The sequence below is a fragment of the Lepisosteus oculatus genome, chromosome 27, assembly GCF_040954835.1.
Source record: "Lepisosteus oculatus isolate fLepOcu1 chromosome 27, fLepOcu1.hap2, whole genome shotgun sequence".
Lineage (NCBI taxonomy): Eukaryota > Metazoa > Chordata > Actinopteri > Semionotiformes > Lepisosteidae > Lepisosteus > Lepisosteus oculatus.
This window is the reverse complement of record NC_090722.1, coordinates 3,413,950-3,438,014: the sequence shown is the minus strand read 5'-3', so window position 1 is coordinate 3,438,014 and position 24,065 is coordinate 3,413,950. Positions and strand designations below refer to the sequence as shown.

At 48.2% G+C, this 24,065-nt stretch overlaps 1 protein-coding gene across 3 annotated transcripts; it reads left to right on the top strand.

The window, feature by feature from the left end:
- The first annotated feature begins 1,359 nt into the window (after positions 1-1,359).
- LOC102694185 (gonadotropin-releasing hormone II receptor-like) lies at positions 1,360-23,602 on the top strand. 3 transcript variants are annotated; one of them, XM_015336724.2, is made up of 5 exons: positions 1,360-1,756; positions 2,310-2,519; positions 16,086-16,608; positions 19,601-19,802; positions 21,026-23,602. In XM_015336724.2, exons 3-5 carry the CDS (start codon positions 16,087-16,089, stop codon positions 21,433-21,435), a joined length of 1,134 nt encoding a protein of 377 aa, XP_015192210.1. In that variant the 5' UTR covers positions 1,360-1,756; positions 2,310-2,519; position 16,086; the 3' UTR covers positions 21,436-23,602. The 3 variants fall into 3 exon arrangements, with proteins under 3 accessions (XP_015192210.1, XP_015192209.1, XP_006641895.1); XM_015336723.2 differs by having other exon boundaries at positions 1,360-2,206; XM_006641832.3 differs by having other exon boundaries at positions 1,360-2,519.
- The last annotated feature ends 463 nt before the right edge of the window (positions 23,603-24,065 follow it).

Here is a 24,065-nt window from a genome sequence, read left to right as displayed (position 1 = left end):
TACTTCTCTCAATGTAAGTGAACAGTCAATCCAGATACAATCAATATGCTGTAGAACAACAAGATGCCTTTTAGCTCTATGGATATATGTATAAAGGAACGAGAAATTAATGACAAAGAACAATTTGCCAATTATATTTGTTTCAGAACTGTGACGAATTAACTACCACAACATTTCATATCAGCTGCTGTGGTATAGTGTTTTCCTGAGTGCGCACGATTTTGAAGACTCGGATCTATGTCAATTGAAGATGGCTAAATTACAAACTCGTTTTCTTCTCACCTAGACTAAGCTGTAGTGGTACCAATTGAAAACGCTAGGGAAGGCTTTGAGTAAGCTGGTGGTGTTCATTTCATAACTATATTGCAACCGGATAGTGTGTAAAATATCAAAGTTCTTTGCACAGACACTATTGTAAAGGTTAATATTAAAAATGAATCCCATACACGGTAACTTGTAACTGTAGTGAATTATGTTCTAGAAACATAACTGTCCCCAACACTTGTTATTGGTCTCCTTTATATTTACAGTGAGACAGAGGGTTAATAGAGAGTGTGGCTGGGTCCTTATAAAATATTAACAGTGTACAAAGAGAAAAGTGAGAGGGTTTAATACAGACACACTGACTGGACACTCCAGTACGTTAACACTGCATTGAGAGAGAGGGGTTAATATAGACACCCTGACTGGACACTCCAGTACATTAACACTGCACTGAGAGTGAGAGGGGATAATATAGACACCCTGACTGGACACTCCAGTACATTAACACTGCATTGAGAGAGAGAGGGGTTAATACAGACACACTGACTGGACACTCCAGTACATTAACACTGCATTGAGAGAGAGGGTTTAATACAGACACACTGACTGGACACTCCAGTACATTAACACTGCATTGAGAGAGAGGGTTTAATACAGACACACTGACTGGACACTCCAGTACATTAACACTGCATTGAGAGAGAGGGTTTAATACAGACACACTGACTGGACACTCCAGTACATTAACACTGCACTGAGAGAGAGAGGGGTTCATACAGACACACTGACTGGACACTCCAGTACATTAACACTGCACTGAGAGAGAGAGGGGTTAATACAGACACACTGACTGGACACTCCAGTACATTAACACTGATAGAGGGGCACAAGCTACAGGCACGCCCCCTGTCAGGGGGTATATTCTCAGGCCAACATCGTTTTTGCAAAAAAAAAACAGTAACAACGATAATACTGCCAGGGCGTATATGATATTATTCAAAGCCACTTGCAAAAACGGTGAACAGCAGTTACCGCTGCCGGTTTTGGAGTCTCGGCCGAAGGACGAAACACAGGCGGACACAGAGCCCGGGACCGGGACCGGAACAGGCTGTTCTCAACGCGCACCGCGCCGCCCAGCCTCCCGCAAGCTCCCGCTTGAACACATGCTGTAGATAAAGGTTCCTGTCCACAGAAATCAATCAAGTTTAAAAAGATGAGGCTGGCGGTAGTGTCAGCGCCGCCCCACCCCTGAGAGGAATCCACTCAGCGCAAGGCGCTGCGGCGCGGAATGCAGCAAACTTTGAATCCGGCATCCAGTCCGGATTAACGGGGTTCCCGTCCCGCAGACATCAGCAAAAAGCGGGTTGCACGTCAGTTGGATCGCGTCTCTTCGGAAACTACATTTCTACAAATCACCAGGACCTAACGGAACCAGAGCGAGCTCAGCTCCAGATCTTCTTCAATCAAAACCTCTCCGGACGGGTGGAAAATGGTAACTCACCTATAAAGTCACTTAAATACCCAGCCCGGGTCCCCCCCCCACCCCACCCGTCTGCGGTTTTTCAAGCGTTTGGGGGTTGTTTTAAAGGATACCAGGTGTGCCGGCGACCAAAATAAAAAAAAGTCGGGGGGTTTGTGGCTCAGTGCGAGAGGCTGGGGGTGAGAACACGCACAGTCCACTGCTCCGCACTAAGGGGGGCTGCGCGCACGATCAGTCGCGCCTTCAGCACCGTCGGGCGCGGACAGCTCCTGTCTCGGCTCTGCGGAGCGCCGGCGGGGGAGGCGGGACTGACCGCGGCACAAGCGGGGCTGCGCCGGGGGAGAGGTCTGCGGTCAAGCGCCGTCTTTGCCCACCGGGGCCACTGCCGGCAGACCGGGCAACTCCACGCAGTTTCCACGAGAGGGATTGCGGGCAGGAGGCCATTGGTTCCGCAGTCAGAACGTAATCCATCTCAATTTTTAAAGCAAAACGTGAAGCTCTCTCCCTCCCCGCCTCCTCTTTATCCCGGGGGCTAAAGTGAACCGCGATTTCATTTTGCCGGCAGGCAAAGACCTGCGGCTCCAGCGAAGTCACTGGAGCGAGCCGACACCGGCAAGCTCACTTTCCGAAGACCGAGGGTCCGTCTACCCGCTCGATTGAAGCAGAACGAGGGGAGAAGAAAGCATCCGGTTTCTAGAAGAAAGAACAACACATTCCTGCACTTTTTCCCCCTCTCTCTCTCTCTCTAACGACGAGGACAGCGATACCACGGCAGGTAGGAGAAGATTTCATATCTTTACCGTGACTGAGCGATGCGAGAGGGGACGGAGCGAAGTCCAGTTTTCGAGACGCTCGGTGTTGAAACGTAGTGACCGCTAACATTGGGTTGTGAATGGCGGGACACGGGCGAAAGTGAGATAGACATCCAGCTATTGCTGGAGCCGATTAAGAGCCCCTTTGACAGACCTCGCGGGACGCAGAGGTGCAGAATGAGGGATCTCTCTGGGCGCAGAAGTCATCCGAGTCCCGTCCTGTCAGAAATCCGCACCGTCCGTCTGCGATTAGTGAGATAGGACGCCGAGAGAATTTCCCAAAAAAACGCTGTGGTTTATTTTCAGCGCTCCTCTGTGTCAGCCAATCTCAAGGTCTTTTAAAATCTGACCATGCTTAATATTCGATGCCTACATAATCTCTTGTTTTTGCCGTTTTAAAACAGAAAAATACTGTGGTCTATACTAGGCTGCTGCTGTTGCATTCGGAATTAAGGTTCTGAATTATTTAGGGAAAAAATACAATAAAATAAGACAATATAAAGGTCAAAAAGAACCCTTGTATTGTTTTATTTCTGTTGTGTACCCTAAATTGTTTTTAAAATAGCCCATCCATTATGCTAACGATAACAATGAGTACTTTCGCATTGCTGAATATCTACGATTATGCTGAAAACAGCACTGTTTTCCGACTCGGGTGGGAACTTTAAAGGAAGTTTAATTTCGTGTCCGTTGTCAGGCCGGTGCGCCGCGATCCGAGGGAGATCAAAGAGGTGAGAAAGATCGGGGGGGGTTTTTTGGAATGCGGTCGCTCCTCTACTCGGCTTTGGAGAAAGAAAGTCTGTCTCCACACATAAAAAAATAGTAGTCCGACTTCTGAGCCTTCCCCGGTTGTAATGTTCATCGCTGTCGATTATGTTTCCGGAAATCTCGTTTGCTGGCTGTCCGATTACACTTTTTTTTTCTGCGCAGAGAAATCTGCGCTCTTGACGTTCGTCGACACGGCGAGTTTAGCCTCCTCATGCAAGATCTTTCTCGGGGGAGAAAACACACACGACGCCGGCAAACACGGAAACACGGCAGGATTTTTCCGCTTTGCAATATCAGTGCCAATCGGCGGTGTCACCTTTTACACACGCCACACGTTCAGAAGACAAGACGGTGAGGGCCGCTCCAGAGCTCAGACGACTTCACGCAATCTGCTGTGATCGTCTCTGGTACCGGGCAGAACTCACGCATCCCCCACAGGGACCCAACCGAACCCCGAGTCGGCTGGTGTGCTGGAGCTCACACACAACACAACCTCCCATCTTAATATGTCAACTACTTTGTATGCAGCTACTTCCTATATATTAGGATTTATATATTCAGTATTTGTATTTAATTTAATGAACTTCAGCAAGGGTGCCTGGAGCCGGTCTGGAAGTGAAGCTTTCCGTATCGAAAGCTGCCGACAACCCCCCCCAGTGAGCGCCACAGGAATGCTACAGGTTTTGTTTAACTAGCGACCGCAGAAGCGCTTTAAACTCTCGACACAGGCGCACGGCCGTTTAACAACAGCACACAGAGCACATGACGTTTGAAGAGGCTGGGTAGGGACGGTGTACGATTAAAGAGCGGATCGAGCTCGGACGTGCGTCAGCGTGCGATGGCTGAGAAGGAATACTGTACGTTTAAGGTCAATTCCACGCTAAAGAGCCGCAAGGAGAAACGACGCCTCGGCTGCGCAGCCCTCTCCTTCCTGCACACCCGAAGAAGGGTCCACAGCCGGCACGATTCCTTCTTTCGTCCCCTCAGCGTGGATCTAGCCCTTTACTGCTCCTGCTGAAATTGCGAGAAGACAACAGGGACACTCGGACTCCGTCACTGCCGCACCGCACTGCGCCGCGCGTCGCCCTGACAGCGCCGAGTGACGTCACGCCCCGATCAGCACACGGCCCGGAACCTGGGCAGTTCTAATCAGCGATAGTGGCGTCACAGTCTGGAGATTAAAATGTCTTTGCCCGCACACGACTCACACGAACCCCCCACCACCACCGTGCCACCGCTGTCTCCCATAGTCAACTGATTGTAACACACAGGAATACACTTCGGCAAGGCGTGCGTCGGTATATTTCTGTTTTGTTGTAATATGGACAAAATATTTCTACTTCCTGCACGATGACATCATGTGTTATTTCAATTCCACAAAGACCGTGTTTTTTTTTTTCATTTTAATAGTTTAATTTCGCCGGGCCCCCCCCCAAGGAGAACGGCACCGTGCGTCGATTCCCCCTCACTTGTCTCAGGATTGTTTCCTGAAGGAAACTTTAAATACTTCAATCGCTCATCGCGAACCGGTCGCTCTGCGGATAAAAAGCCCGAGCTCTCCTCTAAACCAGCAGACGGGAGATCGAGTTGATCCGCAGGGGTGTCGACGTCACCGAGAGTCTTTAATTAGACAGCGAGGGCTTGAGCGTAGTTGACACCCTTCGGCGTCACCGCGATCGTGCAAGTGAGATGACTCTCGCGGGGCTGGAGCACTGTGTCTCAGTAACGGTGTTCGCGGACGAAAGAAGTAACCGCCAGAAATCTTCACATCTGTTGCTGAGAGCTCACTGTGCCGGCAGCCTGCAGCTCCGCTCCGATACACAGGCACGTCGCTCTCCTACCTGCCGCGGTGGGATAGAGTGTTTTTTTGGTCCTTTTAAACACCTGCGTGTTTTCAAGCCCCGTTGCACCTGCAGGGGTGAATGAAGCAGAAATATCCAGTCCTTGGCGTGGAGGTGTGGTGTGTCTGTAGGTTTGCGGTCTAACTTGGCTCTGAACGAGCTGGACCAACTGGATACTGGCTTAATCGGACCAGTTGAACAGCTGCTCTCAACTCTTCAGGTGCCCCTACTTTAAAGAGACCTGGAGACCCTGCAGACACAGCGCCCCCTGCAGGACCAGGGTAGGACAGGCCTGTCATAAATGGAATGACCTACAACCAGAACTTTCTTGCTTGAACAGTAAAAAACCATGCGGGTGTCAGTTAACGAGCTCGAAAAGGGATTTTTCTTCTCACCAGTAGTGACAAAATAACACAGTACTCTTACTCTGCAGCAAGAACAAAGTGGGTGGGATACTACAGTAAAGCCGTGGCAGGATGTGGTGATGAAGTGGAAGAGGACAGATACACTAGGAGGAAAGTTAAAATATGTGCAGAGCCAAAATGTTGATAAAGGTAAACTGGGCAAATTGCTACAATCGCGTACGAATAACCAAAATAAACTACCACATGGGACAGCTTATGAACAATAACAACCTGTCTGGTGTGACACCCAAATGGACCGTAGCCCGGGTTCTGACTCCAGAACTGATACAACCGGACTGAGAAGCAGTTAACAGAAACCAGAGGGCACTGCTAAAGGGTAAAAGGTTCAGACTGGGGTCGTGTAATTAGTGGAGTACCGCAGGGACCTGTGTTTGGACCACTGCTCTTCCTGATTCTATCAGTTATCCAGATTCTTGTATAGCAGCTGAACTAGTCAGGTTTGCAGACAATATCACAGCAGGAGGATAAGCAAACACTGTAGAGAATTCAAAAAGATTTAGATAAAATTCAAGACTTGGCAAAACACCCGGCAGATGACATTAAACAAAAGAACCGACTGAGAGTATGACATTTTGGAGCAAAAAGACAAACCATGAATACGAAATTGGAAACAATCAGCTCGAAAAGGCTACTTACAAAAAAGGCTTTCTGTGGACAACACTTGCATCTAGACAAGGTGGGGAAGCTATAAAAAAGATCAAACATTCGCATAGAAAGTTGAAAGCGTTGGATTTAAATCAAGGGTATCATGTTTCAGTTGGACGATGCACCGGTAAGACTTCATGTTGAATTCTGTGTGCAATTCTGCTCACCATGTTACAAAAAAAGGCACTACTGCTCTGAAGTCAGTCCAGAGAGAAGCACGTTCACTGACAGGCTGAAGGAACTGGAGCATTGTGGTCTTGCAAAGAGAAGGAAATCAGGAGGACCCGATGTCAGTATTCAGACTCTTCGAAGACACTGACCAGGTCGACCCAGCGGGCCTCTCCAGAAGGACCAGTGAAACAACAAGTAGAAGCTGCGTGGAAATGCAGTTAAAACCGAGAACAGGAGGCGCTTCTCTACACAAAGGGTGGTGGGAGTGTGGAACAGGCTTCTGAGCCGCATTGTCAAAGTTGATACCCCGCCTTCTTTCCAGAAACTGCTGATTGAGATCTGCAGATCAATTAGTTATAAACTATGAAACGTGCTCGATGGGTTATATACTACAGGGTTGTATTACCTTATAACAAAGCCAATTTCCACTTATAACCAAAACAGCTGCAAAACAGTTAAAGGTGTAATAGTGCCAATGGACACTGTAAAGCCTAATGGCTGTGTTTCACAATAGTAGTTATCATAGCGTTTGTCTCTACCTTATACTTTTGTGGTAAAGTGCTCCATCAAACCCCATGAGAGTCTCAGCAGGCTATCCTATCGCTAGGGCTCTAGTACACTCTGAAATTCTCTGTAGCTGCATCCTGAAAGCCGCTACAGAGTCGAATAAAAGGGCATTTTCTTTTACTATGCAAGAAATCATCGCCATTATTACCTGCTCTCCAGGTCCACCACCCTGCAACTTTATTAGCATTATAGCTTATTATTTTATTCCAATGTTGGACTTTGATCATTTTTTCTCTTCCATTTCTTGAGTGGAAGGCGCGCAGGAGAAGGGTTGAACAGTAAACGTCACGTTTTCTATTCCTTGGCGCGCATTACAGTGCCGAATCCACCATCACTGTACGCGCCTGCCTTTCTGCCACTCGTGTATGCAGACTGTGTGGAAAGCGCTGTGTGGATGCTACTGAGTTCATTCGGGCTGAAGTATTTTCGGGAAGGGATGAGGGGAGGGGGGGGATTAATGGAATTTTCTTTCCCATTCCAAGTAAGTCTCGCGGTTGCCCGCTCCCTCCGGCCTCCGGCGGCGCCAAGCTCACGGCGGCTCAGTAAATACGGCAGCCTGGGCCTCCGGGGACTTGCTGAGGAACCATCGCTGTCGCCGCTCCTTTTCAGTTAAATCTCCCTCCTGTCAGCAGCGCCGGAGTTTCTAATTCGGTCTGAATCAACGCCGCCCCGGTCTAAAAGAGCTCCAATGAACGAGCTGTCACACAGTTAGGCTCAGTTTGTGCCCACACCCTGCAGTGGGCGCTATAATTAAGTGTTTTATGGAGAGTGTCCCATATATTTAAAGCGCTTTAAGAGCCTCTGGGACATCGCTATTTACAATTTACTATTAATTAGATGACCTTATAAACAGAACATATTATCGTTAACGTTAACAGTGCCTTGGGACGTTTAGTCTGCAGCAGGAGAGCGAGATTCCTGCTCTGTGGACCGAAAGCGCTGTTGTTTTTTCTAGGGCAAAAGTCCACCAGTTTTTACAGCTACTATCATCCACATTGCAGTGTGATAAATGAGCTGTTTGACTCCGGAAACAGGGTGATTTAGCAAGGAGGGAGGCGGAGGGCTGGAGCACAAACAGTGCTGCGCATTTCTGAAGCAGCTTTTTTCAAACGTGCTGGTCTGGACTCGCCCTGACGGATTAAGTTTGCGCTTGTCCCTCCGTTTTAATGAACTAGTCCTAATAATCCAAGCAGACAGCGCAGAGACACGTCCCGGGGACGAAGGGGTCGTCTGAGATAAGTGTATTAATTTCGCTGCTGCTATTGTCCCGCTAATTAAACACCGGAGTGTTTCGGTCGCCTAGCGACGCGGCTCGCGCCGCACCACCCCTCTCTTCCGACGCCGCCGAGGAGCGCGTGCGTGCAAGCAGTGGATCTCCGTCACGAGCTGATCCTCAGCTCCATCCTGCACCTTCTAGAATAACAGCAAGGGCTCAAAATCCATCTCAACTCAACTCCCCTGTGCGTGCATAAACACACCCAAGATTTAGACTGGATCCTGACCACAGAATGCGTTGGTTCAAGAATAAGTACGTTTAGTCCGTGGCTACTGTAAAAACACAAACCAGTCAGCTCTTGAGGACACACAATTAAATATAGCAAAAGCTGCAAAAAAAATGGAACTGAAACAAATGCCCGTTCAAAGCTTTATAACCAGCTTCTCATCTCTAAGATGCTGCAATGTGTAAAGAGCATCTCCCCCTTCGGTCACTTGCCTCTTGTTTGCGTGACATCAAACTCTGGTCCACATCGAATTCCCTGAAGCTAGAGACAAAACAGTACATCACTGGTGGGCAGCAAATCCCAGCTGGATAAACTCTCCCAGTAATGGCTGATGGCTTCTCCATGCATGTGTCAGCCACAGCCAGGAATCTGGGAGTCACAGCTGATCCTCTCCTGTCTTTTGAGCCACGTGTGAAGGATGGGATTCAGACGTATTTCTTTCGCCTTAGAAATGCCCCCCGCATGAGGCACAGTCTATCAATATCCAATGCCGAGTGCCTGGTTATCGCATTTATAACATCGAGGCTTGATTTCTGCAACTCTTTACTCTATGGGCTCCCTAACTCTCTTTTCAACATGTTGCAATATGTTCGAAACACTGCAGGCATGCCACTTACTCACACCAGACCCTGGCAGCATATCAGTCCCACACTGAAATCTCTACATTGTTTGCCTGTAAAGTCACACATATTCAATACAAGATCTTGTTACTGACTTTAAGACTAAACCATCTGGCTCCATCATTCATCTCTGAACTCCTCCATGTTTACACTCCGGTCAGGTGAGGCTGGTCCTCTGCTCACTGTCCCAGGACTAAACCGCAGAGCTTCGCTGCTCCAGTCTCCTCAGACTCTATGAGGGACAACATCTTTAACTCTCTTCAAATTCAAACCTAAAACTTGACCTTTTACCAAGGTCTATGTCTGATGACCTAAATCTGTTAAAACTTGTCTGCTCATTTTTCTGACTCTTTATTGTACATTTTTTGGTGTGTCATTTTTTTCTTTATTCACGATGTACAGCAGCTGTAGGTTTGGAAAGGCGCTTTATAAATTAAGTCAATATTATGTATCCATTTTATTTTCCAACAGCCGGTACACTGGGGAGACACTGATCTAACACAGCGCTGCGGTTGTCTAACTCATGAGCAGTGCACAGCTTGTCCAAAGCGATATCAGCGACAAAGACTCAATTTGTTTGCTGTGCGGTATTTAACAAACAAGATAGATCCCTTAAAAGAATCAGCCTCCAAGGTGACCGAGACCGTACAGTTGCTATGAGTGTGAATATTCAAGATCTCACCTGGACCTTGAAAGAATCCAGGGTATGAGCTTCAGCAACATGGCTGGGTAACTTGCTACATTCTTCCACAACTCTTTGTATAAAGTAGCACGTCAAGGAAGCCACGAGAGAGAGTTCTCACCTGAGTAAGGTCTCTATTTCAATATTGCAATATTGGGAGCCCTGCTGTCACTCTGCTGAGTGCGTCAGAGACTCAACTTGTTACAGGCAGCACAGGGTTTTTATAAAGATGTTGTAATGCAGTGGATAAATACAGCACTTGGACCCCATCTAATACTTCCCCTCTCCTTAGGACAAGAAAGATTACGTCATAGAAATGAAAGAAGAAGCGCCAATACATATTCTGCAAAGCTTAGCTTAGCACTCAACTAATTTGGTAATCTAGACAGTCCGTCCTGTCCTGACAAACTGTCTTCTGACAATCTGCACGTAACTCAGCACTTACATCCCTGTTATAGATTTTTCTAAAGCTCTTTACATTTTAAGAATCAATTTACCCATTAGATTTCCATTTCAGCTTTCATGCAATGACCGGCTAAGTCCTCTGTTTTGTGGCCAGTGGGTTGACTTTGAGGTTGACCTGAGGCAGAAGACTCCCTCAGTAGTCTCGTCTGTTCAAGACTAAAACAACAACTCAGCACCAAGGGACAAGGGTACTATGTCTTACGAATTCACACACGATGTGAAAGCTAGCAGCCGCAGTTTTCAGCCCTAGGCCCAGACAGATAGAAGGGAAGTTTTCAGCTTCCATTAGACCTGACTGGTAAGGATGTGTGAGCTCATTACACCCCCCTAGACGGTTTCAGCACAGCCTTGTGGAGGCTGTGTGAGCAGTAATTGCCAGACAGATAGGTCTTCTGCACGCGGGTGAGCAGAGGGTGAGTCATCTCATAGGGGACCTCACCAGTGTAGAAGCATCACTGCCTGAAAGACCAGCCTGAGACAGCCACAGGCTGCTGAGACAGGGGCAGACATCTAGCTCTTTATTCATCCCTGACATCTCCCAGCTGGATGAGCCAGAGGTCTGACAACAGACTCATTACTCAGCCCTCCACTCCGAGACCGCGGAACTCAGGCCTCAAAGTGGGATCAGTTGCAGAATCGGCAAAAGATTTAAAAGCACCCCCAACAAAACCGGGGAGCGCTGTGTCAGGAGGGATCAGGCACATCTGTGTATCTGTGCCAGGCGGTGTGGTGTTGGGAAATACCACTCTGTTTCACTCTGAGGGACAAAACCTAGATTTTATCAGATTATACTGAAATATTCAGATCAAGGTGGCACAGAGATGTGAAACATAAATTTGTGCAACATCCCTGTTCAGAAGAATGTTCCCTGAGTTGGCCTGCCACATGTCCCTATAGCTAAAATATACAGAAGGAAAAATGAACAGAGTGATACAGTATAGCTGTTGTATTGTAATTAGATGGAAGAAGGGGTGGGGTGGCACAGTGGTGCAGTTGTCAGCATTGCTGCCTTGCAGTGCTGGGGCCCTGGGTTCAAATCTCAACCCCGGGTGCTGTCTGTGTGGAGTCTGCATGTTCTCCTTGGGTTTGTGTGGGTTTCCTTCCACAGTCCAAAGACACGCTGGTTAAGTTAAGTGGCTCCTGGGAAAATCGGCCCTGCGGTGAGTGTGTCTGTCTGCCCTGTGATGGACTGGTGTCCCCCTCCAGGCTGTACCCCACCTTGCGCCCGCTGCATGCTGGGATGGGCTCCAACTGCCCCGAGACCCTGGATTGGAGGAAGTGAATAAAAAAAAAGGATGGCTGGAACAAGGGGGGAGACTGTCACCTCCATCATTCTCCTGTAGATCACATCTGCGGCAAACAGCTGAGATGAAGAGATGAGCAGAGATTCCTTAGCAAAGGTTGGGTGAACGCAGCCCTCTCCCCCAGAACCAGACCGTTTGAACTGTATTGCTAGGCTGGAACATACAATCACCAGACAAAATACTAGGTACCCCCACTAATCACCGTAATACCATAATATTAGAATATTAGACCTCAGCAAGCAGAGCATAGTCTGTATTCCACAAGGCTTTTGAACTGCATGTGGTTGGGATGAGGGTTAGAACTGTGGGATTGAACTGTGAATCCAACAGGCCCAAGGGGATCTAGCAGGATTGTTCTGGCCAGGGAGGATGAGAGGAGACTCTCTCCTCCTCCCCAGGGCCACCTGCACATGACCTGTCTATCCTGTCCCAGCCGATCTGTCTGGGAGGGTAGTTTGTGGTGTTTTGTGGCCAGTGAGTGAACAACAGGCCTGAGGCTAAAGCTAAAATGACCCAAACTGTGCTGTGTTAAGCAGTAATAGTGTGTGAGATTGATCTGAATCCTCCACTGGCCCACAAGTTTTTGCCTACCTCTCAGAAAGTCATGTCATCCTCTTGTGTGTGTGAGGTTCCCAATATTGAGCCAAGTGCGTACTCAAGCATCTACAAGCAATGGAATGGAATACAATGGTAATTATGTTATGGCTCCCCTCGGCCTCTGCTTTAATGCATGTTAGTAAATATTTATCTAAGGGGTCCCATATCTGAGGGCTGAGAGGGTTACGCACACTCCATTGGATAAAGTGGTTAGTGGTCTCCGCAGCTAACAAACGGAATCGCTCCAGTTAAGGGTCAGAATCTACGGCTCGGAGTCATGCAGGAGCCTTACGGAAAAGCAGGTTTTAAAAAGTAATTCGTCCGCGTCGATTTCCCATTTGCACCTTAGTAGGCAGTGGCGCTTGCACTGGGGTCACATCGCAATGTAAGAAGGTTGAATAGGAGGCTGCTGTTTGACACACTGTGCTCGTTCCGGTGCGAGTAACTTATTGATCCACTAAGCCTATTGGCAACTGCAGCACTGCTGACCGCAAAGCCCTCCAGCGGGTGGTGAAAACTGCCCAGTCCATCACTGGGGCTGCCATCCCATCCATCCAGGACCTTTATGACAGACGGTGCTTTAGGAAAGCTCTCAGCATCATCAAAGACCCCACACACCCCAGCTACAGACTGTATGACCCTCTGCCATCTGGAAAACGGTACCGGAGCATTCGGGCCCGGACTACCAGACTCAGAGACAGTTTTGACCCCCGCACTATCAAACTGTTAAACTCCCAGCCCCTCTCACCTCTCACCTACGATCTGAACCTCACAGTGCCTTCTTTCTTACCAAAGACTCAAACACACTGAAATCTACCTCTACCTCACAGGTCAAAAATCACTCGCCATAATTTCTATCCCTTTATTTCATTCTGTTGATGCATGTTTTTGCACATCTGATGTTGTTTTGCACATTACCGGTTACCTTTCGTTGTTTTGCACATTGTCTGTTGTCTCTGTCTTTCTTTTATCACACAATTGTATTGTTGTTTTTTTGTACTACTTATCATCTGAGAGCTAGCTAAATAGCATTGCGTTATACCATATACCTGTATATGAGTATAATGACAATAAACTTGAACTTGAACTTGAACTATCCATCCGCTTTCTGCAGGTCCCCAGGGATCCGACTTCAACAACACAACAGCAGCATCTCGCAGGCCATGTTCTTTATGCAAGAAGTAACTTCCACTTGCGCCCTCATGGTCCTGCCCTGCTGCCGAACAGAGAGCCAATCGTTGTCGATCGCTTAAAGAGAGTCCGCTTCCTGTATGGGGGGTGACGTTCCTTTCAGATCTGACATTCCTCTTGCTGCTTATCTTTTCCGTCTTTCCCTGGACAGATCATGTATTGCCGTAACAACTAGGTGCATGGCATTTGGTTCAGTGAGCTCCTATGCAATCAAAAGACATGCAAAGCAAATACACAACATGAAGCCAATAACAGACAGCGTCCACCTAACACACATTCACACGCCATTCCAGACACACGCCGTTAAGACAATCTATAGCAGGGAGAGAGGGAATAACACTGAGCCGTGCAGAAATGTCACCATTTTGAGATCACCTGCATCTCGGATGTCTCCGAGCAGCAGCATTCTCCACTGTGGTTCCTGACACGTTTGTGTATTTGTAAAAACCTCCGAACGGCAGCTTGAAACCACGTTTTGCAAATGGGATCTAAAATTCCAAGTGAAATGGATGGGATTTTTTTTTTGACAAGTTTAACCTTAAAGAGAGGTGAGACAAATGGCATCGTACGTTGCCATATAATTCTACAACTATTTAAACATGACATCTGGATTTTTTCCCTGAGCGCTCACAGGTTGAGGAGCTCTTAAACTTGTTCGTTCACCCAGATACTACTGCTAAAGACGTCGCCTTTCATTAAGCACACAAGAAAGGCCGTGAACACCCAGCTCTTATTCAGCATAGATTCTGCAAACACAGCACGTCCCATTTTGTATTGATGGTTTCTGCTACCTGCGTGTAACACTCTGCAGTAGTCTACATGAAACAACGGCCAGGTGTTTGCTCCTCCAGCTTGAATCTGATTAGAATCTATTTGAAAAGCATGGGCTGCTCCTACATTGTTTGCTATCCCCCCTGCTTTCAGTATTGTCTGCAAACCCAGCTACTTTAGTAAATATCCCAGCATCCAGGTCATTGATATACATCAGGACGGTCAAAGAACACTGACAATCAGAAGTGTAGTCGTTGTCAGATTCCAATGACAAAGGCACCTTACCGAGAAGCAATAGCTAAGGCAATTTATCCCAGCCAGATTGCATGCACAAACCCCATTGACCTTCAGTGATGTGTTCTGAGGTCTAAAACCGCGTGGGCTGGAATCCTCCTGCATTCAGTCACAAGCAGTGCCGCCCCGTGCTGATAAAGTCTGTATTTTTTTGCAGGTTATGCGTCCCTTTGCTGGAGGTCATTAAATCACCAGTACGGACTGTGACACAGTGTACACAGGCAGCCCACGCAGAAGGCATGGCCATGTGGCGATTATGGTTTCTAGGGCCACAAAGCACACAATTATCTATCTTAACAATTATTAGGTAACCCCTAACCCAGATTAGAGACGTGCACACTTGAGTAGGAGTTGCTGGTGCTAACTAAGAGCACTTAAAAGTCATCCTTCAGTTGGCACCAGTATCTTGAAAATCACATCCCTGTTGGAGCAGGAACTTTATGATATGTCAATACGACTCTCTAATAGGTATCAAGGGTGCTAGCATCACAGATGAATTATTTATAACTAATTTGAACAACAGACACTCTTCTTTTTAGTGCATTTGTAGGCAGGCTTGCTAGGGATCTCAAGATCCACACAGAGATTTTTAAAACAATGAGTGCTCTCAGAGCTGTTCTCTACTACAGTAAGGTGCACCAGACTGCACTGCACCGTGCTCGCCCGTGGAGGCTCTGCACAGCGGGGAGTGGGGAAAAACCCACTGCAGACACAGCTGGTGGGAAGCACCTGACGCCCCACTGATGGGTCACTCCAGCGGTTTTGTTTTAAATAAAAAGCTGGAGTCATTTGTAATCGCAATTCTTATTGCAGCAGCTATTGCTAGCCATAGCTGAGCTTTTCTAAAAAAAAACCGAAGCGGCAATCATTGCTCATGTCTCGGCTCACATCTATGAGCACTGTAACTGCACACGGGGAAGGACCCTTGCCACGCCCACTTTCCGTGACACGTGGCTTTTAACACATGGCAGGCAGCACGGCCGCCCAGTGGGGGTTCAGTGCTGAACAGAGGGTAGGAGGCCATCGTGCTCCGACAGTCCTCAAGCACCCTGTGTCGCTGAGAGATTGACAGAGCCCTGGCCAGTTAGCCACACCTCGCCCTCAGCCAATTCACGCAGCTGACCACTTGCTACTGCTTGGGGGATCCCAGACACAGCTGGCTACAGCCACGACCCAGGCTCGAAGCCGTGATCATGCAGCTGGTCCAGTTCCTCAACAGGCATAAATAAGACTGCGAACAAAAACGAAAGATCTGCACTGGGGAAAATGCATAACTGAATAAGAAGTTTCAAAAATCAAAAACAGGCACTAGGCCACAGGTGCAAATTCTAGCCAGATCAAAACACCTGGACAAGCTGACGCTGTGTACGTCTGCATGTGTGGAGGGGGGTTAAAGGACACAAACCGTCCAGAAAAAATACCTGCAGGTTGGTGACAGACTGTAGAGACACAAGGAAGCAGGGATGTGGGAGTGGGTGTGTTTAAAACTGAGAAAAGGAGGCACTTCTTTACACAAAGGGCTGTGGGAGTGTGGAACTCCATCTTGTTAAATCTGGCTTCTTTTAATCAATGGCTGAACAAGATCCTCAGATCAATTTAGTATTAAAAGACTAGATAGGCTGAATGGCTCCGCTCTGCCGCAGCTGTCCTCATGAAAGATTAACAGTCCATTTACCTTCTGTGCAGGATGTCTGGGAACCTGTCTCTCTTCCTGATGCCAGCTCCGGACATCACGGGCAACTCCTCCAACGCGACGGCGCCCCCTGCAGGCGACTGGCAGGAGCCCACCTTCACGCGGGCCGCCCAGTTCCGGGTGGGGGCCACGCTGGTGCTCTTCCTGTTCGCGGCGGTCAGCAACCTGGCCGTGCTGGCCAGCGTGGCGGGGGGGCGGGGCCGCCGGCTGGCCTCCCATCTGCGCCCGCTCATCCTGAGCCTGGCGGCGGCCGACCTCATGATGACCTTCATCGTGATGCCCCTGGACGCCATCTGGAACGTGACGGTGCAGTGGTATGGTGGAGACGCCCTCTGCAGGCTACTCTGCTTCCTCAAGCTCTTCGCCATGCAGGCCTCTGCCTTCATCCTGGTGGTCATCAGCCTGGACCGGCACCACGCCATCCTGCGCCCGCTGGACTCCTTCGACGCCAACCGCCGCAACAAGAGGATGCTGGTCCTGGCCTGGAGCGCCAGCTTCCTAGTGGCCTCCCCTCAGGTGGGTGGGCGGGCGTGCCTGGGATCTGCTGCAAGCAGACGCCCAACGGCAGACAGATCCCAGATCCCTGGGCGGCTAGTAAGTTCTCGACTCAAGGATATTGTCCAGCATATTTCTAGAAGGTTTTCAGACAATCGGCTTCAGCAACAACACTAGGCAGGCTGTTCCAGAACCCTACCACCCTTTGTGTAAAGACATGCCGCACAGAGGAGTGTTGGAAGCTCTGGAACCAACTGCCCAGCCTGTTTGTTGAAGCCGAAACCCTGGTTGGTTTCAAGAAAAAAGTCTGGAGCACGTTCTCCGATCAATTAGCTACCAGCATCCAAGCAAACTAGGCGGCCCAAAAGGCTGATCCTGGCTTGGAACTGCTCTCGTGAAAGAACGTGTTGAGCATTCACACCCCCGACACGAACCCACGTGCAGAGGTGAAACCTTCCCAGCAGCCTCTGCAAAGGGAAGCACCTCTGAGCAGGCCGGATTCCCAGCTTGCTTTGCAAGACCAGGCAGCTGCTTAACGATGCGTGTGAGCGCCTGCATAGCGATCGAGCCCCGAGGCCTGCGCGCGCTAATTCGATAACCTCCAGCAAGGGTGCAGAACAGAGCGCATAGCATCCCGCCACGATCCTCAATGCGGCACAGGAGCCAGGGAATATGGAGATGTGAAGTGATTTTCTTTTTTAGCCCTTCAATTGGATTAGCAGCCACAGCCAGAAGGCATTAGATAACAGCTCAGTTGCACGACTGCAGATCTTAAAGGGTCGAACGCTGGTAATTGAGGGTGAGGAAGCTCTAGGAATCAAACGCTACTCAGCACATATCGGCGCACCTTGACCACTGCAGCCCTGCAGGTTACATAATGCAGTCCTTCTGAAGTACTCGATTTATTTAACTTGCACAGACGCATTGCTGTATTTCTCACTACGAAGCACAAGGAGATGAAGGGCGGATGAAGAAACCTCGAACCTTTGAGGCAGATTCTGTTCCGCTATGCGATGACGCAGGCAGGAAAGGCATTTTGGAGGGCACACGGGCTATTGAGTATTCAAGAAGGGAGAAGAGGGGGGCAGTGCTGTCCAGTCAAGACGTTAATCAAGCTAACAAAAACCGAGATCGAGATGAATAAAAACCTTGTACAAATGCTGGTATACGTTTACATAGACACAGTGGAGCTTGTGTAAAGGCTGATTACAGGCATTCAGATTATGGGAATTACTCTAGCGTAGATTGGTTTTATTAGTTTACATGTGTCTTCTGACCTGTAAGATGAATCACTGCTAGTGACTTACGCACGTTTTAATTCATTTGTCTACTCTAATTCATTCACAGCCAGCTCAGTAAGCAGATGCTCGTCTGTTTCCCACACACATCGATGAGTAATATCAGGACAGATGCTGGAGTTGTTCAGATATATTATGCAGAGATATCAAGTCTGCAGTATGACGGACTTTCCTTTTTACCCGCCCAGAATCACAGGTTAATTAAACAGTCTGCCGGCCTGCAGACGTCGATATAGTCTCGCATGGCAGATCGTTAAACAATTACCCAGTTGTGTTTTTAATCATTTAAATTAGCCTTCCCATTACCAGAAAGTATTAGCAGAAAAATAAACGGCACTGTCGATGCAGACGTTATCTAACCTTTACTTCCTGGGGAATATATACAGACGGATGTAACAGGATTGTAAACGGATATCAGTGTGTCTCTTTCAAAATGTATGTCAGATCCATTATTTTACTCTGTTGGTCTACTAATGTCAATAATGCCGAACTGATTTCCTTAATAACCGAATCTCTGCAGATACCATATACAGTAGATATCTTAGTTTTGTTATTAGTGAATATCTTGAGCTTTGATATTAGATTTGTGGATTTCATGTAAAAGACTAAAGCTCATAAGATGCTTGTGTTCAGTTTCAATACAATACTCTTCTGACCTGATAAATGCCAATTATACTTATACAAAGCCCCTTGGTTAATTTTGCCCATACATAGAAACACATTTGTCCACTGGCAGGGTATTGATCTTGTATCTTTGTTGCTGTCCTTCTTAAATTGGAACACAGTTCTTCTGGTATTTTTAGCAAATGTTCTTTTAAAGAAGCTGTACTGATGTTTGATTTTGCATATCCTCCCCTCCCATTTCTGGTCTGCTGTGCCAAGCCCAGCGACGAACTCTTGATGGATAACAGCAGTGCTGAAAGAAATAACAACGCAGTCTGACCTTTAAATGTGCATGACGGGCTGTAAAGAGCAGGGGAATAACTCAGATCTGAACTAGCAGTCAAACAAGATTACACAGGTACACAACTTCTCTCTGTGCTCCTGGCCCATGATCACTGTTTGTGATCAGAGGGGGGGGTGCTTTCTAACAATGTGAGTTTAATGGATTTCCTCCAGTGGCTTCAGTTTTCTCCCACAGTCCAGGGACATACTAGTGGGTTAACCGGCCTGGTGGAAAACTGGCCCTGGTGTGAGCGTGAGTCCTGTGATGGACTGGTGTCCTGACCATGGTGTACCCTGCCTTGCTCCTGTTGCTCGCTGGGATAGACTCCCCTGTGACCCTGAATTGGAAGAAGCAGTCAGACAGCGTGATGAGTCGTTCACTGAACTGACTGGACGCTTGTTTAGATTCATGCAGTCTGGGTGGCTGTGCTCAGGACCGGACTGAAAGGGAGAGAAACAAGCTCTAAAAAGTATAATGAGCTGCACTCTTTGGATCTCCCTCAAGCTTGGGTCGGGGCAACTTCATTCAGTATTAAACCGAGCCAAATACTATACTTTGCTCCTGAAATGTAATAACCAGCCTGAAAATCCGTAATGCCCTGAGGGCTGAGGGCAGTGGGATTGGCTGCCGATTCAGAGGTGAGCCCGGAGGGCCCCCACAGGAAGCTGGGCCGAGCACCTCCGCGCCGCTCTGACCCAGCGGCCTGCAGATCGGCGTTCATGAGCCCAACTTATTTTTCTGTGCGTTTTGTGTCGTTGGGCGGGCCCAGCTGTTCATCTTCCGCGCGATCAAGGCGGAGACGGCCGACTTCACGCAGTGCGTGACCCACGGCAGCTTCCGGCAGCGCTGGCAGGAGACCCTCTACAACATGTTCCACTTCGTCACGCTCTACGTCGTCCCCCTGCTGGTCATGAGCTGCTGCTACGCCCGCATCCTGGCCGAGATCAACCGGCAGATGAAGAAGAGCAAAGGTAAGGAGTGATGAGCGATCGACCGCAGGCGGCCGCAGAGACTCCCCGGATCCACTCCCGAGCACAGAAGTGTTGCACGGCAGGGAGGAGGGATAGGCAGGTTCTACAGTTTGATTAACTGCAGCTAACAGCTCGTTAGTAACCGGTTTGATCAGGTTTGTTTAGTGAAGTGGTTTGGGTCAGAGTAGGAGTGGACATCCCTGGTCTGTGGAGAGGATTCAATGTTTCGGAGCAACTTGGAAATTTCTCGTCCCCCATCTTCATCAATTACTGACGAGAACATCTGCATCTCTGTAGGATCTCTGGGCGGATCACTCTTTGGTAAGGCATCCATAGCAAGAATGCAAAGCAAATTTCAACATCACAGGAATAACTTCTGCCTTCCGCTGAAGGCTTGCTGGCCCAGTTAAAATCATGTATGGTGATATCCGTGCAGTGCTCAGTAATAATTAATAATAATAATTAATAATTGCTTACACTTATATAGCGCCTCAAGACGAGTCTTCTGAAACAGGCCCTCTGGCTTCTTTATCACCTTAATAATAATAATAATAATAATAATAATAATAATAATAATAATAATAATAATAATAATAATAATTCCTTATACCTCTATAGTGCTTTTCTGGACACTCCACTCAAAGCGCTTTACAGGTAATGGGGACTCCTCTCCACCACCACCAGTGTGCAGCCCCACCTGGATGATGCAACGGCAGCCATAGTGCTCCAGCACGCTCCCCACACATCAGCTCTCAGTGGGGAGGAGAGCACACCTCGAGACTTGTTCCCAGCTCCTAGACAGTCTGCAATTTGAAGTCACTTTTGTGTTGCCGCGAAAGCACCCAGTCACCTTGAGAGCTCCAACATTTACAGAACCGCGAGACAATTAAAAAGGTTTGATCGAGCACATAATGAGCTTCATCCAGGGCTCGTTCAGGCAGGAGAAATGTCAGCTCTAAGACAGAGGTACCTGACGATCAGGGCATGAACCTCACTCGTTGAGAACATGAGCTGCTTCAGTGGTTATACATCTTCTCATTTCGGTATAAATCTGAGCCAGGCAGTGTGAAAAAGATACATTCGTTTGCAAAAGGTATAATGGGTTTGTTTTGACCACTGGCAGAGAGTACAGTTTGATTTTCCCACTAGTATCTCGACATCAGGTTTAAGACACCTGCTGGGCGACTTGAACCCGTCCAAACCCTTGTGTTGTTTCCCCACAGGAGGGGAAGCCAGCCTGAGGCGCAGTGGGACAGACCAGATCCCCAAGGCGCGCATGAAGACGCTCAAGATGACCATCATCATCGTGGCCTCCTTCATCATCTGCTGGACCCCCTACTACCTGCTGGGCATCTGGTACTGGTTCCAGCCCCAGATGCTGCGGGACACCCCCGAGTACGTCAACCACATCCTCTTCCTCTTCGGAAACCTCAACACCTGCTGCGACCCGGTCATCTACGGCCTGTACACCCCTTCCTTCCGCGCCGACCTGGCGGCCTGCTGGTGCCGCCGGCCCCAGGACTCCCCCAGGTCCCTGGAGCGCCTGTCCTCTCGCCGGACCCCCCACAGCGCCGCCCTGGAGTCCAAGTCCGAGTCCCCAGCGACCGAGCACCAGAGCGCCACGCGGGGCTGAGGCTCCCCGGGCGGCAGCGGTCACCTTCCCCCTCTCCGCTTGACACGGACCAGATGGTACCCCCTGAAGTGGGAGAGACGGGCTGCTCCGCCGGGTCCGAGGCGGCAGGAGGTGACTGACCAGTCGGAGAATTTCTAGCTCGTCTGTTTTGGGGTGGGGAGGAGATGGATCTGAGGATCATGCGTTCGGAGCAAACCTCAGTTAAACATTTCATCTCAAAGGCTTCCTGTGGGAGCACAGTACCTCCCCCAGCACCCACAGACACACTCTCGTTGTGAGACCAGGGAATCAGCATAGGGTTTGTGGGACAGAGCACCTCCCCTGTCCCATTCATCCCGGACTTTAACTCGGACGTCTCCTGTGCTGTCCAGGCCAGGCTACCTTCCGAGATCTCCCAGGAAGGGGCTTCAGTTTCATCCAGCTGACTTTGAGACCGTTCCTTTCTTGGAGCCTGGCTACACGCAGATGACAGGAATGTACAGTAAGACAACAGGAAGTATCCCCGTAGAGAGGTGGGCGTCTGTTTATGTTCAGATGCAGATACACGGGCACTTTTACTAAGCAGTCAAGCCGATGTGATCCTTTAAGATCCTTTAAGACAAACGAGTTGTTTTCATACATTCTCGGTCTTTTGTCTTAGGGGTCGGCGTCATATTTAACTTCAGTGTTTACTGCAGAATGTAGACTTCATTCTGCCTCGAATGCTTCACGAATTGTATTTCATTTACTGATATGCTTGCAGTACCTGGAGTTAGCCATAATCCAATCGCCAAATGAGATTTTCACACATTTTTAGTTTTGCATATCTATTTGCTGTTGTGCTCTGTTTAATTTAAACTGTAACACAAGGACTGTAACGCATAACTACAGGAGTTCCACATGGACAGTCTGAATTTTGTCATACAATTGTCGGTCTCCAATGCACTTCTTACACTTGCTGCTGAAGCCTATCTTTATTTATGAACTCTCTCACCTCAGACAGAGCACTTGTCTTCAAAAGCTGAGGGATTTGCTAAAGTGTTTTGTCCGCAGCAGAAACAAATGTTGAAATGTAGCAGGCACTGCCAGAGAAGGGTTAGGTATAATGTCACTACAGCAGTTTGTGGCAGTATGGCCACATCACTGGCAACTGCTCAATATGTCAGCACACAGCGAAGGAAACTCTCCTAGACATTGCCACAGCAATAAGCAAACAAGGTGGCCTAGGGACAAGGAGGGTAGTATAGTCCACCTCCAGTCCTGTAGGGATGAAGTATTTTCACTCCATCTCTTCTGCTCACTACCAGCTCAGTTATCAGCTCGTCATCTAGTTATCTGCTCACTATCAGCTTGTTAGTAGCTCAACCGAATCACTTAGACAAGTTCATTTGTCCCCCAGTTCTGCAGGTGGTGCTTTAAAGAGAAACCTGCAGACACAGTGCCCCCTCCAGGGCTGGAGCTGAACCACACTGTTCTGCTTGGATCTTGAGCTCAGCCAGTTCAGGTATTTATCATGACCAGGTGTCTGTATTTGTAACTAAGTGAACTGTTAAGAGTTCTCTGTGGAGCTACAGTTGATTAAAAAAATTTGATGGCATACCAAATAGCTCAGCTGGCTACATTTATTGGTGATGATTGCCCTGCAGCAGGGTCTTTCTGGAAGCAAGGGAGATGCACAGAAAGATTATTTACAAAATAGTTCAGCGTGTCTGAAGACGGCGTCCACAGGTTCTTATTTCCTCTGTGCAGCTTGGACGTTGCAGCAATAAAGCCAAGTCGCGAACTGACAAATTCAGTTGTCAATTTCAAATAAAGAAAATCTGCACGTAACTGAGGCGTCAATTTAAGATGCAGAAGACACCTGGGCTCTTAAGGACTGGAGGTGAGAATCCTGACATAGACAACAACAAATCAAAGACATATGTGGCCACCGTGGTCAGAAGGGAAAGCATTGATAGAGAGAGAGACCAGCGCAACAGCACTCAGATCAGACACCTGCCAGACGCGAGACAAGTTCGATACCACAGAGCCCCCTGCATGAGAAAGAGGGCACAGTCACTGCCCAGCCACTCCAAGGTTTCAAGGTATCAGGTATAGTTGAGGGTGATTCACAGAGTATGTAGCCCAAAACAACATGTGCTTGTATACTTCAAGAGTATAAATAAAAATGCAAAATCAGGGAAACAGACCTCTTTTGTTATCAGTCTTTATTTCCTTAGTGAAAGAAGCTCTAATTTAGTCTAACTGGTCTAAGTGCTATCTCCTGTCTGTGGCCCAGCCAAGTCGGTACAAGTAGTTCAAGTAGGGGAGCTGTGTCAGCATGCATAGTTCAAGTTCAAGTTCAAGTTTATTGTCATACACTCATATACATGGTATATGGTGTAACAAAATGCTATTTAGCTAGCTCTCGGACATAAGTAGTACAAAGAGAAAAAAACAACAACAACAACAACAACAATACAATTGTGTAGCAAAAGAAAGACAGAGACAACAGGCAGTGTGCAAAAAAACAACAACAGGCAATGTGCAAAAAACAACAAAAAGGTAACAGGTTATGTGCAAAAATATGCATCAACAGAATAAAATAAAGGGATTGAAATGATGGGGAGTGAGCTTTTGACATGTGAGGTAGAGGTAGATTTTCAATGTGT